Source organism: Sprattus sprattus, assembly GCF_963457725.1.
Source record: "Sprattus sprattus genome assembly, chromosome: 2".
In the NCBI taxonomy this organism is placed as follows: domain Eukaryota; kingdom Metazoa; phylum Chordata; class Actinopteri; order Clupeiformes; family Clupeidae; genus Sprattus; species Sprattus sprattus.
Genome location: NC_137921.1, coordinates 973,281 through 989,621, shown reverse-complemented (window position 1 = coordinate 989,621; position 16,341 = coordinate 973,281). Strand labels below are relative to the sequence as shown.

The window sequence follows — 16,341 nt, the reverse complement described above, 5'->3', positions numbered from 1 at the left end:
TCCAGCCTCATCTGGTTGTCATGAGGATATCGGCTCCTGATCCAGCCTCATATGGTTGTCATGAGGACCATATCGGCTCCTGATCCAGCCTCATCTGGTTGTCATGAGGACCATATCGGCTCCTGATCCAGCCTCATCTGGTTGTCATGAGGACCATATCAGCTCCTGATCCAGCCTCATCTGGTTGTCATGAGGATATCGGCTCCTGATCCAGCCTCATCTGGTTGTCATGAGGATATCGGCTCCTGATCCAGCCTCATCTGGTTGTCATGAGGATATCAGCTCCTGATCCAGCCTCATCTGCTTGTCATGAGGATGTCGGCTCCTGATCCAGCCTCATCTGGTTGTCATGAGGATATCGGCTCCTGATCCAGCCTCATCTGGTTGTCATGGGGACCCTATCCGCTCCTGATCCAGCCTCATCTGGTTGTCATGGGGACCCTATCCACTCCTGATCCAGCCTCATCTGGTTGTCATGGGGACCCTATCAGCTCCTGATCCAGCCTCATCTGGTTGTCATGGGGACCATATCCGCTCCTGAGACAGGTGGAGTCTGGATTATGATCATCAGCTCCCTTCCTTGTGTAGTGACACCTTCTCCAATCCTAGTCGTTACTCTGCTGGCATCATCAGCTAGATGGCTGAGGCATTGGCCAGCTGTGATAATGACCAACCCATCAAGAAAGTCTGGAAAGTCACTGCCACAAACTGCCACGCTAACTTTTATTTAAGGTTTACATTTTACACTGTCTTGTCAACTTATACATCACATCAGAGGGGTTCTAAACATAACAGCTGGGAGGCAGCTAGAGACCAGATTCAATTTCGGTCTATCACTGCTGTATACACACACACACACACACACGTCACCCTGTGCGGTCTGTCACTGCTGTATACTTTCCAGTCTATCACTGCTGTATACACAAACACACACACACACACACACACACACACACACGTCACCCTGTGCGGTCTGTCACTGCTGTATACTATCCAGTCTATCACTGCTGTATACACACACACACACACACACACACACACACACACGTCACCCTGTGCGGTCTGTAACTGCTGTATTCTATCCAGTCTATCACTGCTGTATACACACACACACACACACACACACACACACACACACACACACACACACGTCACCCTGTGCGGTCTGTAACTGCTGTATTCTATCCAGTCTATCACTGCTGTATACACACACACACACACACACACACACACACACACACACACACGTCACCCTGTGCGGTCTGTCACTGCTGTATACTATCCAGTCTATCACTGCTGTATACACACACACACACACACACACACACACACACACGTCACCCTGTGCGGTCTGTAACTGCTGTATTCTATCCAGTCTATCACTGCTGTATACACACACACACACACACACACACACACACACACACACACACACGTCACCCTGTGCGGTCTGTCACTGCTGTATACTATCCAGTCTATCACTGCTGTATACACACACACACACACACACACACACACACACACACACACACACACACACACACACGTCACCCTGTGCGGTCTGTCACTGCTGTATACTATCCAGTCTATCACTGCTGTATACACACACACACACACACACACACACACACACACACACACACACGTCACCCTGTGCGGTCTGTCACTGCTGTATACTATCCAGTCTATCACTGCTGTATACACACACACACACACACACACACACACACACACAGCTACAATAACACACAGACACAGCACTGAAGGGTAGCTAGCTGCCCTAGCTGGCGAAGCAGGCATTACGTTACCACACACGCCGCGTAGGCTGTGTGAACGGATCTGACTGGGCTGGTGAGGACACCTCACAGCTAACCTGCTGCTGCTGCTGACACTCTCTCATTAGTCACTGTAAACCTGAGACAAACACTCAGGAGACATCTTCACACACGGGACTCTTACAGCACAAATACATTAAACTAGAATAGTACCGAGGTCGCTAGCCAACATGCTAACTTGCGTAAACCACCAACACTACTGGTTTTGGCGTGTTTGGCTAACTGGCTAGCTAGCAAGCTGACTCAGTGGTTAGAGAGCAAAGGGAATGCCACCTAAGCAACTGGAAAACACACTGTACGCATGTACCATTTTGAAAGGCCCACACTGATAGTAATGTTAATGTCTGCGCTACTTCACTGCAGCATAGCTTCTAGCTTTGACCTACCGCTAATTACGGTGAAGACGCTCAGGGATTTGAGGCTACTCCTGTCCACGATGGCGCTTCATAGTCCGGCAACAACCCTTCACTTTAGGCTATGGTGTCGGATGGTCAGGCTGACCCCGCTGGACAATCGGGGTCGTTTGCCAGGCTGTGAGAGCAAAATAACTTCAACCGCTGGACCACTGTCGCTTGAATAACAGCAACGATGTATCCTTGAGTTTCGCTCACTCGCAAGCACTACTACTAGAGTCAGTCAGGTACAGGCGACTCCAAGGAAAACATACCAACGTCACCAGCAGCGCGCTCGCGTGATTTCCGACATTCGAGAACGCGGACCGCTTCCCGTCAAAAAGAAACATTGTTGCAAAGTCACTAAAACAAACAACTACGAAGGAAAACATGGAATGTATGACAAGTGAAAGGTGAGGGTTTTAAATCGTATTGTATGTATTTAATATTTAATGTATTTATTATGTTTTACTAATTGCAAAGTGCAAAATCTAAATTGTGAAGGTGACATTATCACATTATGACTAACTAATAAAACAAAAATTAAAATCTCACCGGACCTGACAGAGAGGCTCAAATCTAGCCCAGACCCAGCACACAGTCAACTTACTCACCCTCCTCCTTCATCTAGCCTCACAATCCTTCATAAAAAGAATGAGACTCCCCCCGCAAACCATCTCTTCACCCTGCTACCCTCTGGCAGGCGCTACCGGGCCACTACAGCCCGCACCTCCAGACTGCAGAACAGTTTCATCCCCAGGGCCATCACAGAACTTAGTAATCACACTACCCTCCTACCCTCCACCCAGCACAACTGCACTTTTGTTAGTGGTTGCACAAATTTCGTTGTCTATCTAATGCACAATGACAAATAAAGTCTATTCTATTCTACATCACCTCACCCTACTCCATCATCCAGCCTCATGTGGTTGTCATGAGGACCCTATCCGCTCCTGATCCAGCCTCATCTGGTTGTCATGACGACCCTATCCGCTCCTGATCCAGCCTCATCTGGTTGTCATGAGGATATCCGCTCCTGATCCAGCCTCATCTGGTTGTCATGAGGACCCTATCCGCTCCTGATCCAGCCTCATCTGGTTGTCATGAGGATATCGGCTCCTGATCCAGCCTCATCTGGTTGTCATGAGGATATCGGCTCCTGATCCAGCCTCATCTGGTTGTCATGAGGATATCGGCTCCTGATCCAGCCTCATCTGGTTGTCATGAGGATATCGGCTCCTGATCCAGCCTCACCTGGTTGTCATGAGGATATCGGCTCCTGATCCAGCCTCATCTGGTTGTCATGAGGATATCGGCTCCTGATCCAGCCTCATCTGGTTGTCATGAGGATATCGGCTCCTGATCCAGCCTCATATGGTTGTCATGAGGACCATATCGGCTCCTGATCCAGCCTCATCTGGTTGTCATGAGGACCATATCGGCTCCTGATCCAGCCTCATCTGGTTGTCATGAGGACCATATCAGCTCCTGATCCAGCCTCATCTGGTTGTCATGAGGATATCGGCTCCTGATCCAGCCTCATCTGGTTGTCATGAGGATATCGGCTCCTGATCCAGCCTCATCTGGTTGTCATGAGGATATCAGCTCCTGATCCAGCCTCATCTGCTTGTCATGAGGATGTCGGCTCCTGATCCAGCCTCATCTGGTTGTCATGAGGATATCGGCTCCTGATCCAGCCTCATCTGGTTGTCATGGGGACCCTATCCGCTCCTGATCCAGCCTCATCTGGTTGTCATGGGGACCCTATCCACTCCTGATCCAGCCTCATCTGGTTGTCATGGGGACCCTATCAGCTCCTGATCCAGCCTCATCTGGTTGTCATGGGGACCATATCCGCTCCTGAGACAGGTGGAGTCTGGATTATGATCATCAGCTCCCTTCCTTGTGTAGTGACACCTTCTCCAATCCTAGTCGTTACTCTGCTGGCATCATCAGCTAGATGGCTGAGGCATTGGCCAGCTGTGATAATGACCAACCCATCAAGAAAGTCTGGAAAGTCACTGCCACAAACTGCCACGCTAACTTTTATTTAAGGTTTACATTTTACACTGTCTTGTCAACTTATACATCACATCAGAGGGGTTCTAAACATAACAGCTGGGAGGCAGCTAGAGACCAGATTCAATTTCGGTCTATCACTGCTGTATACACACACACACACACACACGTCACCCTGTGCGGTCTGTCACTGCTGTATACTTTCCAGTCTATCACTGCTGTATACACAAACACACACACACACACACACACACACACACACGTCACCCTGTGCGGTCTGTCACTGCTGTATACTATCCAGTCTATCACTGCTGTATACACACACACACACACACACACACACACACACACACGTCACCCTGTGCGGTCTGTAACTGCTGTATTCTATCCAGTCTATCACTGCTGTATACACACACACACACACACACACACACACACACACACACACACACACACGTCACCCTGTGCGGTCTGTAACTGCTGTATTCTATCCAGTCTATCACTGCTGTATACACACACACACACACACACACACACACACACACACACACACGTCACCCTGTGCGGTCTGTCACTGCTGTATACTATCCAGTCTATCACTGCTGTATACACACACACACACACACACACACACACACACACGTCACCCTGTGCGGTCTGTAACTGCTGTATTCTATCCAGTCTATCACTGCTGTATACACACACACACACACACACACACACACACACACACACACACGTCACCCTGTGCGGTCTGTCACTGCTGTATACTATCCAGTCTATCACTGCTGTATACACACACACACACACACACACACACACACACACACACACACACACACACACACACGTCACCCTGTGCGGTCTGTCACTGCTGTATACTATCCAGTCTATCACTGCTGTATACACACACACACACACACACACACACACACACACACACACACACGTCACCCTGTGCGGTCTGTCACTGCTGTATACTATCCAGTCTATCACTGCTGTATACACACACACACACACACACACACACACACACACACACACACGTCACCCTGTGCGGTCTGTAACTGCTGTATTCTATCCAGTCTATCACTGCTGTATACACACACACACACACACACACACACACACACACACACACACACACACACACACACGTCACCCTGTGCGGTCTGTAACTGCTGTATTCTATCCAGTCTATCACTGCTGTATACACACACACACACACACACACACACACACACACACACACACACACACGTCACCCTGTGCGGTCTGTCACTGCTGTATAATATCCAGTCTATCACTGCTGTATAATATCCAGTCTATCACTGCTGTATAATATCCAGTCTATCACTGCTGTATAATATCTATCACTGCTGTATAATATCTATCACTGCTGTATAATATCCAGTCTATCACTGCTGTATAATATCCAGTCTATCACTGCTGTATAATATCCAGTCTATCACTGCTGTATAATATCCAGTCTATCACTGCTGTATAATATCCAGTCTATCACTGCTGTATAATATCCAGTCTATCACTGCTGTATAATATCCAGTCTATCACTGCTGTATAATATCCAGTCTATCACTGCTGTATAATATCCAGTCTATCACTGCTGTATAATATCCAGTCTATCACTGCTGTATAATATCTATCACTGCTGTATAATATCCAGTCTATCACTGCTGTATAATATCTATCACTGCTGTATAATATCTATCACTGCTGTATAATATCCAGTCTATCACTGCTGTATAATATCCAGTCTATCACTGCTGTATAATATCCAGTCTATCACTGCTGTATAATATCCAGTCTATCACTGCTGTATAATATCCAGTCTATCACTGCTGTATAATATCCAGTCTATCACTGCTGTATAATATCCAGTCTATCACTGCTGTATAATATCCAGTCTATCACTGCTGTATAATATCCAGTCTATCACTGCTGTATAATATCCAGTCTATCACTGCTGTATAATATCCAGTCTATCACTGCTGTATAATATCCAGTCTATCACTGCTGTATAATATCCAGTCTATCACTGCTGTATAATATCCAGTCTGTCACTGCTGTATAATATCCAGTCTATCACTGCTGTATAATATCCAGTCTATCACTGCTGTATAATATCCAGTCTGTCACTGCTGTATAATATCCAGTCTATCACTGCTGTATAATATCCAGTCTATCACTGCTGTATAATATCCAGTCTATCACTGCTGTATAATATCCAGTCTATCACTGCTGTATAATATCCAGTCTATCACTGCTGTATAATATCCAGTCTATCACTGCTGTATAATATCCAGTCTATCACTGCTGTATAATATCCAGTCTATCACTGCTGTATAATATCCAGTCTATCACTGCTGTATAATATCCAGACTATCACTGCTGTATAATATCCAGTCTATCACTGCTGTATAATATCTATCACTGCTGTATAATATCCAGTCTATCACTGCTGTATAATATCCAGTCTATCACTGCTGTATAATATCTATCACTGCTGTATAATATCCAGTCTATCACTGCTGTATAATATCCAGTCTATCACTGCTGTATAATATCCAGTCTATCACTGCTGTATAATATCCAGTCTATCACTGCTGTATAATATCCAGTCTATCACTGCTGTATAATATCCAGTCTATCACTGCTGTATAATATCCAGTCTATCACTGCTGTATAATATCTATCACTGCTGTATAATATCCAGTCTATCACTGCTGTATAATATCCAGTCTATCACTGCTGTATAATATCCAGTCTATCACTGCTGTATAATATCCAGTCTATCACTGCTGTATAATATCCAGTCTATCACTGCTGTATAATATCCAGTCTATCACTGCTGCACTGTAAAAAAACAACCTAATTTTACAGTTAATAACTCTACATTTTTACAGTGGTTTTCTGTTTTATGAAATTGTATACAAAACTACGTATAATAATGGAGGTTAACTATAAATTAAAAACACGACTGCTATTTTAAGGATAATGCCAATAATGACAAATTACATGGATTTCTATTTTTTTTACAGAAAATAACGTTATTATTTATACATAATTTTTCCATTTTTCTAAAATACATGCAAATGTAAATAAAATTACACTGATAATCTGAAATTAAATATGTAGCTCATTATATTAAGGTTTATGTACATACTAACAATTTATCATGTTTCTATGTAAATTTACAGTGAATTCCTCAAAAATTCAGCAAACCCATTTTCATTAACCTGTTAGATCCTTGATGTTTTTTGGCAAATTCTACCTAAAATTCCATGCCCAAATGTAAAGGCCTACTTTTGAGTCTTAAGTATAGTATGATGGCAAATTTCAATTTGATGTTACAAAAGTGCCCCTCAAGCTATGATAAAATACCTTTAGAGTACCATATATGTTATCTCAAATTTTAGAAAGATGTTGATAACCTTCCCAAAATATAGGCGCCCCCTAATTCTTTTTCCTTTTGCATCTAGATTACTGTGGATTTAAGTGGGAAAATGAATTGAAATGGCCAGTTATGTCATAAAATTGTGTGCCCCCAAGGGTATGCCATCACCTGAACAAATGGAACTGATATCTCATCCCAATCAAAAGTTAGAAGATAAATAATCGGTGATCTCTCCATATACTCTTCCGTGACTTTTGCTGCTTTCTGATTCTACCAGACTCTATTTCAATCTTCTCGTCATCCAACGGTTGAAGCTCTTTCAATGCTGCTGTAACCCCATAAAAACAATCTTTTTGGGGGCTGATTCACTGTTTTATTTTTAGAAGCCATGATGATGTAGAATAAATGTGTTTCGTTGTACAACTGCATTTCGTTATAGAACTGTCTAAAACTTGCGTGGCTAAACGGCAAAACAAATGCACGTGAATTACTGATTACATCCCACCTTCTCTGTTGTGCACTCGGATATCTTTGCATCTCATTGGTCTACAGTCATGATTGACACATGTGTGGACCAGTCAAGGAAAGTATTAGTTTATGTTTTTCACGCACAGACTTAGCAGAGTTTACCATAGCAACCATGGACATATGATAGCAACAAAATAGTCTTGGGTGCGCGCATTGTGTCAGACTGACAGGTCAGTCAACCTATGATATTAGTTACAGGTTCCCGTATCTTGCTGGCTGATTGGGTTATCCTGATAAGATAAGACTCTGTAAAAGGTCGGGATAGCCTTCACGCTTAGAGCAAGATGTTACTCATAAAAGGACTCAGGAGGTTGAAGATGTTAGAAAGATGGGTATTTTTATTAACCCAAATAAGGCACAAAGGCAGTTAAAACACTGACAATACTAAATCAATATAAAAAATACAGTTTTCACTAAGGACAAATGCATGAAGCCACCAACAAATAAGCAATTCACATAAGACCACATGTATAAAAAGGACCATTAACTGGTCAGTGAGAGTCCTTATTAAACACGATCACTCTCACTACGAAACAAAACAAAAGCAAATAAAAGGACCAAGGTAACTAGCCCATCGTGAGAGCTCCAAGGACTTACGTCCTATTAAACTGGCAACTTTCCTGAACAAAGAACAAAGGTAAGTTTAAGTAGCCTTGACAAGCACCTTGAATTGGCTCATACCAATCATTGATTTCAGGTATGTCAATCAGCAAGGCACCAACACCTGTGGCTCACAGCAGCCATACCTAAACAATCAAACTCCCAATCAACTAGGAAACACAGACTACACATGGTAGCAATTAGGCTTGGTGCCGGCATAGCCGAGCTGTGCGTGAAACTCATATATGTGTGATGATCAGGTGTCCCAATACTTTTGACCTGACCTAACCGTGGATCTGGCTGGCCCAGAACAATGCAGAACAATAAAGACGAGACAAGGGGGAAATTACTTTGCAATGGACTGACTCACTCCATGTAGTTTAATATGAGTCTGAAGTCAAATGTTTTAACTTTTGTGGGTAGAGGCTATTGTGATGTTCCTGCTGAGCTCCGCTCCGGCCACGCCCCCTTCAATCACACAAGCACATACACCTGTTTCACTCTCACTCATGCTCTCAGCTGCATGTCATCAGTATCATTCACCATCCCAGCTGCACTGCATTCAGGTCCCAAATCACATGATCACACACACCTGATTCACTCCTATATATAACCTGCACTCCCCTCACTCCGTGTTTGGTCTCGTCGCTACAAGGGTGAAACCTTTGCCCAAGTCTTCTAGCTCTGTGGCCCACTCTACGTCCCTGGGATTCCGCCTTCCGGCCACCGGCAACTACAACCCCATTGTCAGCTGGCTTCCAGCCCAGCAAGCTCTCTGTCCGTGGGCGTCCAGCCCCGCAAGCTCCCTGTCTGCTGGCTTCCGAGTCAGCCATTTCGGTGCCGGCAGACTTTTAGGACTGCATTATCCAGAGTGCCGTGCATACGGCACCGGGAGTAATGTGACTGTCTTGTCCGGCCTGTAGCCGTGTACCTCTGTTCTTTGCCCTTGCGCACAGTAGCCAGAGTGAGACTCTGTGCAATCTTTAGTTCATGTTCCTAGATCTTTGTGTTAGAACTCTGTCTGTTAACCCTTTCGTTGATTTGTATACTCTGTTTGTGTCCTGTTCCCCGTCTGTCCTCCATCAATAAACTCTGCATCACCTGAAACTCTTCAATCACAAACCCTGCAAGTCAATGTTTGAAATAATTGTCTTCCAAAATAAAACCATCATTTTACAATCTTGAGCATGTGTCAGCACTTTATTGAATGTGTTTGATCATAAAAATGTAGGAGCAATCTGCTAAATGTGAATTGCCGTCACTTAATTGAAGGTGTTTCATTTTAATAAATGAGGGAAAATCTGTAAAATACCAGTGTTTCTCTGCAAAACTGTTAGGGCTGCCACTTTATTGAAGGTGTTTAATCTTAATTAAAGAAGCCTGACTTAATGAATGGTGTTTGCTCGTTAGAAATTAGGAAGAATCTGTAAAATAACAGTATTTTTTGCTGAACTTGTAGTACTGTCACTTTATTGAAAGTGTTCGATATTAATAATAAAAAAATCTGTAAAATAACAGTTTTTCTCTGCTGAACTGTTAGGGCTGCCACTTTATTGAAGATTTTTAATCTTAATTAAAGAAGCCTGACTTAATGAATGGTGTTTGTTCGTAATAAATTAGGAAGAATCTGTAAAATAACAGCATTTTTTGCTAAACTTGTAGTACTGTCACCTTATTGAAAGTGTTCGATATTAATAATAGATACAAAAATCTGTAAAATAACAGTTTTTCTCTGCTGAACTGTTAGGGCTGCCACTTTATTGAAGGTTTTTAATCTTAAATATCGAGGAAAACATTGTAAAATAACAGTGTTTCTCTGCTATACTTTTAGTACCCTAACTTAATAAAAGGTGTTTGTTCGTAATAAATTAGGAAGAATCTGTACAATAACAGTTTTTCTCTGCTAAACTGTTAGGGCTGTAACTTTATTGATGGTGTTTGATTGTATTAATTGAGGAAAAATCTATAAAAAAAACAGTTTTTCTCTGCAAATCCTTAATCGGAAATATCTGTAAATATAGGGTTTTTGCACTTTATTTGAATTAGGATGTTTTACTTTAATTTTGCGGTTTTTGTTTGGCAGCCGTAGCTGCCAGTAATTTACTGTTTTTTTACAGATTTTTTTTTTACAGTGTGTATAATATCCAGTCTATCACTGCTGTATAATATCCAGTCTATCACTGCTGTATAATATCCAGTCTATCACTGCTGTATAATATCCAGTCTATCACTGCTGTATAATATCCAGTCTATCACTGCTGTATAATATCCAGTCTATCACTGCTGTATAATATCCAGTCTATCACTGCTGTATAATATCCAGTCTATCACTGCTGTATAATATCCAGTCTATCACTGCTGTATAATATCCAGTCTATCACTGCTGTATAATATCTATCACTGCTGTATAATATCCAGTCTATCACTGCTGTATAATATCTATCACTGCTGTATAATATCCAGTCTATCACTGCTGTATAATATCCAGTCTATCACTGCTGTATAATATCCAGTCTATCACTGCTGTATAATATCCAGTCTATCACTGCTGTATAATATCCAGTCTATCACTGCTGTATAATATCCAGTCTATCACTGCTGTATAATATCCAGTCTATCACTGCTGTATAATATCTATCACTGCTGTATAATATCCAGTCTATCACTGCTGTATAATATCTATCACTGCTGTATAATATCCAGTCTATCACTGCTGTATAATATCCAGTCTATCACTGCTGTATAATATCCAGTCTATCACTGCTGTATAATATCCAGTCTATCACTGCTGTATAATATCTATCACTGCTGTATAATATCCAGTCTATCACTGCTGTATAATATCCAGTCTATCACTGCTGTATAATATCTATCACTGCTGTATAATATCCAGTCTATCACTGCTGTATAATATCTATCACTGCTGTATAATATCCAGTCTATCACTGCTGTATAATATCCAGTCTATCACTGCTGTATAATATCCAGTCTATCACTGCTGTATAATATCCAGTCTATCACTGCTGTATAATATCCAGTCTATCACTGCTGTATAATATCTATCACTGCTGTATAATATCCAGTCTATCACTGCTGTATAATATCTATCACTGCTGTATAATATCCAGTCTATCACTGCTGTATAATATCCAGTCTATCACTGCTGTATAATATCTATCACTGCTGTATAATATCCAGTCTATCACTGCTGTATAATATCCAGTCTATCACTGCTGTATAATATCTATCACTGCTGTATAATATCCAGTCTATCACTGCTGTATAATATCCAGTCTATCACTGCTGTATAATATCCAGTCTATCACTGCTGTATAATATCCAGTCTATCACTGCTGTATAATATCCAGTCTATCACTGCTGTATAATATCCAGTCTATCACTGCTGTATAATATCTATCACTGCTGTATAATATCTATCACTGCTGTATAATATCCAGTCTATCACTGCTGTATAATATCCAGTCTATCACTGCTGTATAATATCTATCACTGCTGTATAATATCCAGTCTATCACTGCTGTATAATATCCAGTCTATCACTGCTGTATAATATCCAGTCTATCACTGCTGTATAATATCCAGTCTATCACTGCTGTATAATATCCAGTCTATCACTGCTGTGTAATATCCAGTCTATCACTGCTGTATAATATCCAGTCTATCACTGCTGTATAATATCCAGTCTATCACTGCTGTATAATATCTATCACTGCTGTATAATATCCAGTCTATCACTGCTGTATAATATCTATCACTGCTGTATAATATCCAGTCTATCACTGCTGTATAATATCCAGTCTATCACTGCTGTATAATATCCAGTCTATCACTGCTGTATAATATCCAGTCTATCACTGCTGTATAATATCCAGTCTATCACTGCTGTATAATATCCAGTCTATCACTGCTGTATAATATCCAGTCTATCACTGCTGTATAATATCCAGTCTATCACTGCTGTATAATATCCAGTCTATCACTGCTGTATAATATCCAGTCTATCACTGCTGTATAATATCCAGTCTATCACTGCTGTATAATATCTATCACTGCTGTATAATATCCAGTCTATCACTGCTGTATAATATCTATCACTGCTGTATAATATCTATCACTGCTGTATAATATCCAGTCTATCACTGCTGTATAATATCTATCACTGCTGTATAATATCCAGTCTATCACTGCTGTATAATATCTATCACTGCTGTATAATATCTATCACTGCTGTATAATATCTATCACTGCTGTATAATATCCAGTCTATCACTGCTGTATAATATCTATCACTGCTGTATAATATCTGTCACTGCTGTATAATATCCAGTCTATCACTGCTGTATAATATCCAGTCTATCACTGCTGTATAATATCCAGTCTATCACTGCTGTATAATATCCAGTCTATCACTGCTGTATAATATCCAGTCTATCACTGCTGTATAATATCCAGTCTATCACTGCTGTATAATATCCAGTCTATCACTGCTGTATAATATCCAGTCTATCACTGCTGTATAATATCTATCACTGCTGTATAATATCCAGTCTATCACTGCTGTATAATATCTATCACTGCTGTATAATATCCAGTCTATCACTGCTGTATAATATCCAGTCTATCACTGCTGTATAATATCCAGTCTATCACTGCTGTATAATATCCAGTCTATCACTGCTGTATAATATCTATCACTGCTGTATAATATCCAGTCTATCACTGCTGTATAATATCCAGTCTATCACTGCTGTATAATATCCAGTCTATCACTGCTGTATAATATCTATCACTGCTGTATAATATCCAGTCTATCACTGCTGTATAATATCTATCACTGCTGTATAATATCTATCACTGCTGTATAATATCCAGTCTATCACTGCTGTATAATATCTATCACTGCTGTATAATATCTATCACTGCTGTATAATATCCAGTCTATCACTGCTGTATAATATCTATCACTGCTGTATAATATCCAGTCTATCACTGCTGTATAATATCTATCACTGCTGTATAATATCCAGTCTATCACTGCTGTATAATATCCAGTCTATCACTGCTGTATAATATCTATCACTGCTGTATAATATCCAGTCTATCACTGCTGTATAATATCTATCACTGCTGTATAATATCTATCACTGCTGTATAATATCCAGTCTATCACTGCTGTATAATATCTATCACTGCTGTATAATATCCAGTCTATCACTGCTGTATAATATCTATCACTGCTGTATAATATCTATCACTGCTGTATAATATCTATCACTGCTGTATAATATCCAGTCTATCACTGCTGTATAATATCTATCACTGCTGTATAATATCTGTCACTGCTGTATAATATCCAGTCTATCACTGCTGTATAATATCCAGTCTATCACTGCTGTATAATATCCAGTCTATCACTGCTGTATAATATCCAGTCTATCACTGCTGTATAATATCCAGTCTATCACTGCTGTATAATATCCAGTCTATCACTGCTGTATAATATCCAGTCTATCACTGCTGTATAATATCCAGTCTATCACTGCTGTATAATATCTATCACTGCTGTATAATATCCAGTCTATCACTGCTGTATAATATCTATCACTGCTGTATAATATCCAGTCTATCACTGCTGTATAATATCCAGTCTATCACTGCTGTATAATATCCAGTCTATCACTGCTGTATAATATCCAGTCTATCACTGCTGTATAATATCTATCACTGCTGTATAATATCCAGTCTATCACTGCTGTATAATATCTATCACTGCTGTATAATATCCAGTCTATCACTGCTGTATAATATCTATCACTGCTGTATAATATCCAGTCTATCACTGCTGTATAATATCCAGTCTATCACTGCTGTATAATATCTATCACTGCTGTATAATATCCAGTCTATCACTGCTGTATAATATCTATCACTGCTGTATAATATCCAGTCTATCACTGCTGTATAATATCTATCACTGCTGTATAATATCTATCACTGCTGTATAATATCCAGTCTATCACTGCTGTATAATATCCAGTCTATCACTGCTGTATAATATCCAGTCTATCACTGCTGTATAATATCTATCACTGCTGTATAATATCCAGTCTATCACTGCTGTATAATATCCAGTCTATCACTGCTGTATAATATCCAGTCTATCACTGCTGTGTAATATCCAGTCTATCACTGCTGTATAATATCTATCACTGCTGTATAATATCTATCACTGCTGTATAATATCCAGTCTATCACTGCTGTATAATATCCAGTCTATCACTGCTGTATAATATCCAGTCTATCACTGCTGTATAATATCCAGTCTATCACTGCTGTATAATATCCAGTCTATCACTGCTGTATAATATCCAGTCTATCACTGCTGTATAATATCCAGTCTATCACTGCTGTATAATATCTATCACTGCTGTATAATATCTATCACTGCTGTATAATATCTATCACTGCTGTATAATATCCAGTCTATCACTGCTGTATAATATCTATCACTGCTGTATAATATCTATCACTGCTGTATAATATCCAGTCTATCACTGCTGTATAATATCTATCACTGCTGTATAATATCCAGTCTATCACTGCTGTATAATATCCAGTCTATCACTGCTGTATAATATCCAGTCTATCACTGCTGTATAATATCCAGTCTATCACTGCTGTATAATATCTATCACTGCTGTATAATATCTATCACTGCTGTATAATATCTATCACTGCTGTATAATATCCAGTCTATCACTGCTGTATAATATCTATCACTGCTGTATAATATCTGTCACTGCTGTATAATATCCAGTCTATCACTGCTGTATAATATCCAGTCTATCACTGCTGTATAATATCCAGTCTATCACTGCTGTATAATATCCAGTCTATCACTGCTGTATAATATCCAGTCTATCACTGCTGTATAATATCCAGTCTATCACTGCTGTATAATATCCAGTCTATCACTGCTGTATAATATCCAGTCTATCACTGCTGTATAATATCCAGTCTATCACTGCTGTATAATATCTATCACTGCTGTATAATATCCAGTCTATCACTGCTGTATAATATCTATCACTGCTGTATAATATCCAGTCTATCACTGCTGTATAATATCCAGTCTATCACTGCTGTATAATATCCAGTCTATCACTGCTGTATAATATCCAGTCTATCACTGCTGTATAATATCTATCACTGCTGTATAATATCCAGTCTATCACTGCTGTATAATATCTATCACTGCTGTATAATATCCAGTCTATCACTGCTGTATAATATCTATCACTGCTGTATAATATCCAGTCTATCACTGCTGTATAATATCCAGTCTATCACTGCTGTATAATATCTATCACTGCTGTATAATATCCAGTCTATCACTGCTGTATAATATCTATCACTGCTGTATAATATCCAGTCTATCACTGCTGTATAATATCTATCACTGCTGTATAATATCTATCACTGCTGTATAATATCCAGTCTATCACTGCTGTATAATATCCAGTCTATCACT

The 16,341-nt window shown here is 40.3% G+C and overlaps 1 protein-coding gene across 1 annotated transcript in view; it reads right to left on the bottom strand.

Moving 5' to 3' along the window:
- Positions 1-1,903: 1,903 nt before the first annotated feature.
- The window catches only part of adipor1b (adiponectin receptor 1b), a gene marked incomplete at its 3' end in the record, with an annotated part of 27,836 nt that continues 13,398 nt past the window's right edge, over positions 1,904-16,341 (bottom strand). Inside the window, exon 7 of the mRNA XM_080833037.1 lies at positions 1,904-1,914. Within this exon, the coding sequence (XP_080689163.1) occupies positions 1,904-1,914 (11 nt within the window). The remainder of the gene's footprint in view (positions 1,915-16,341) is intronic.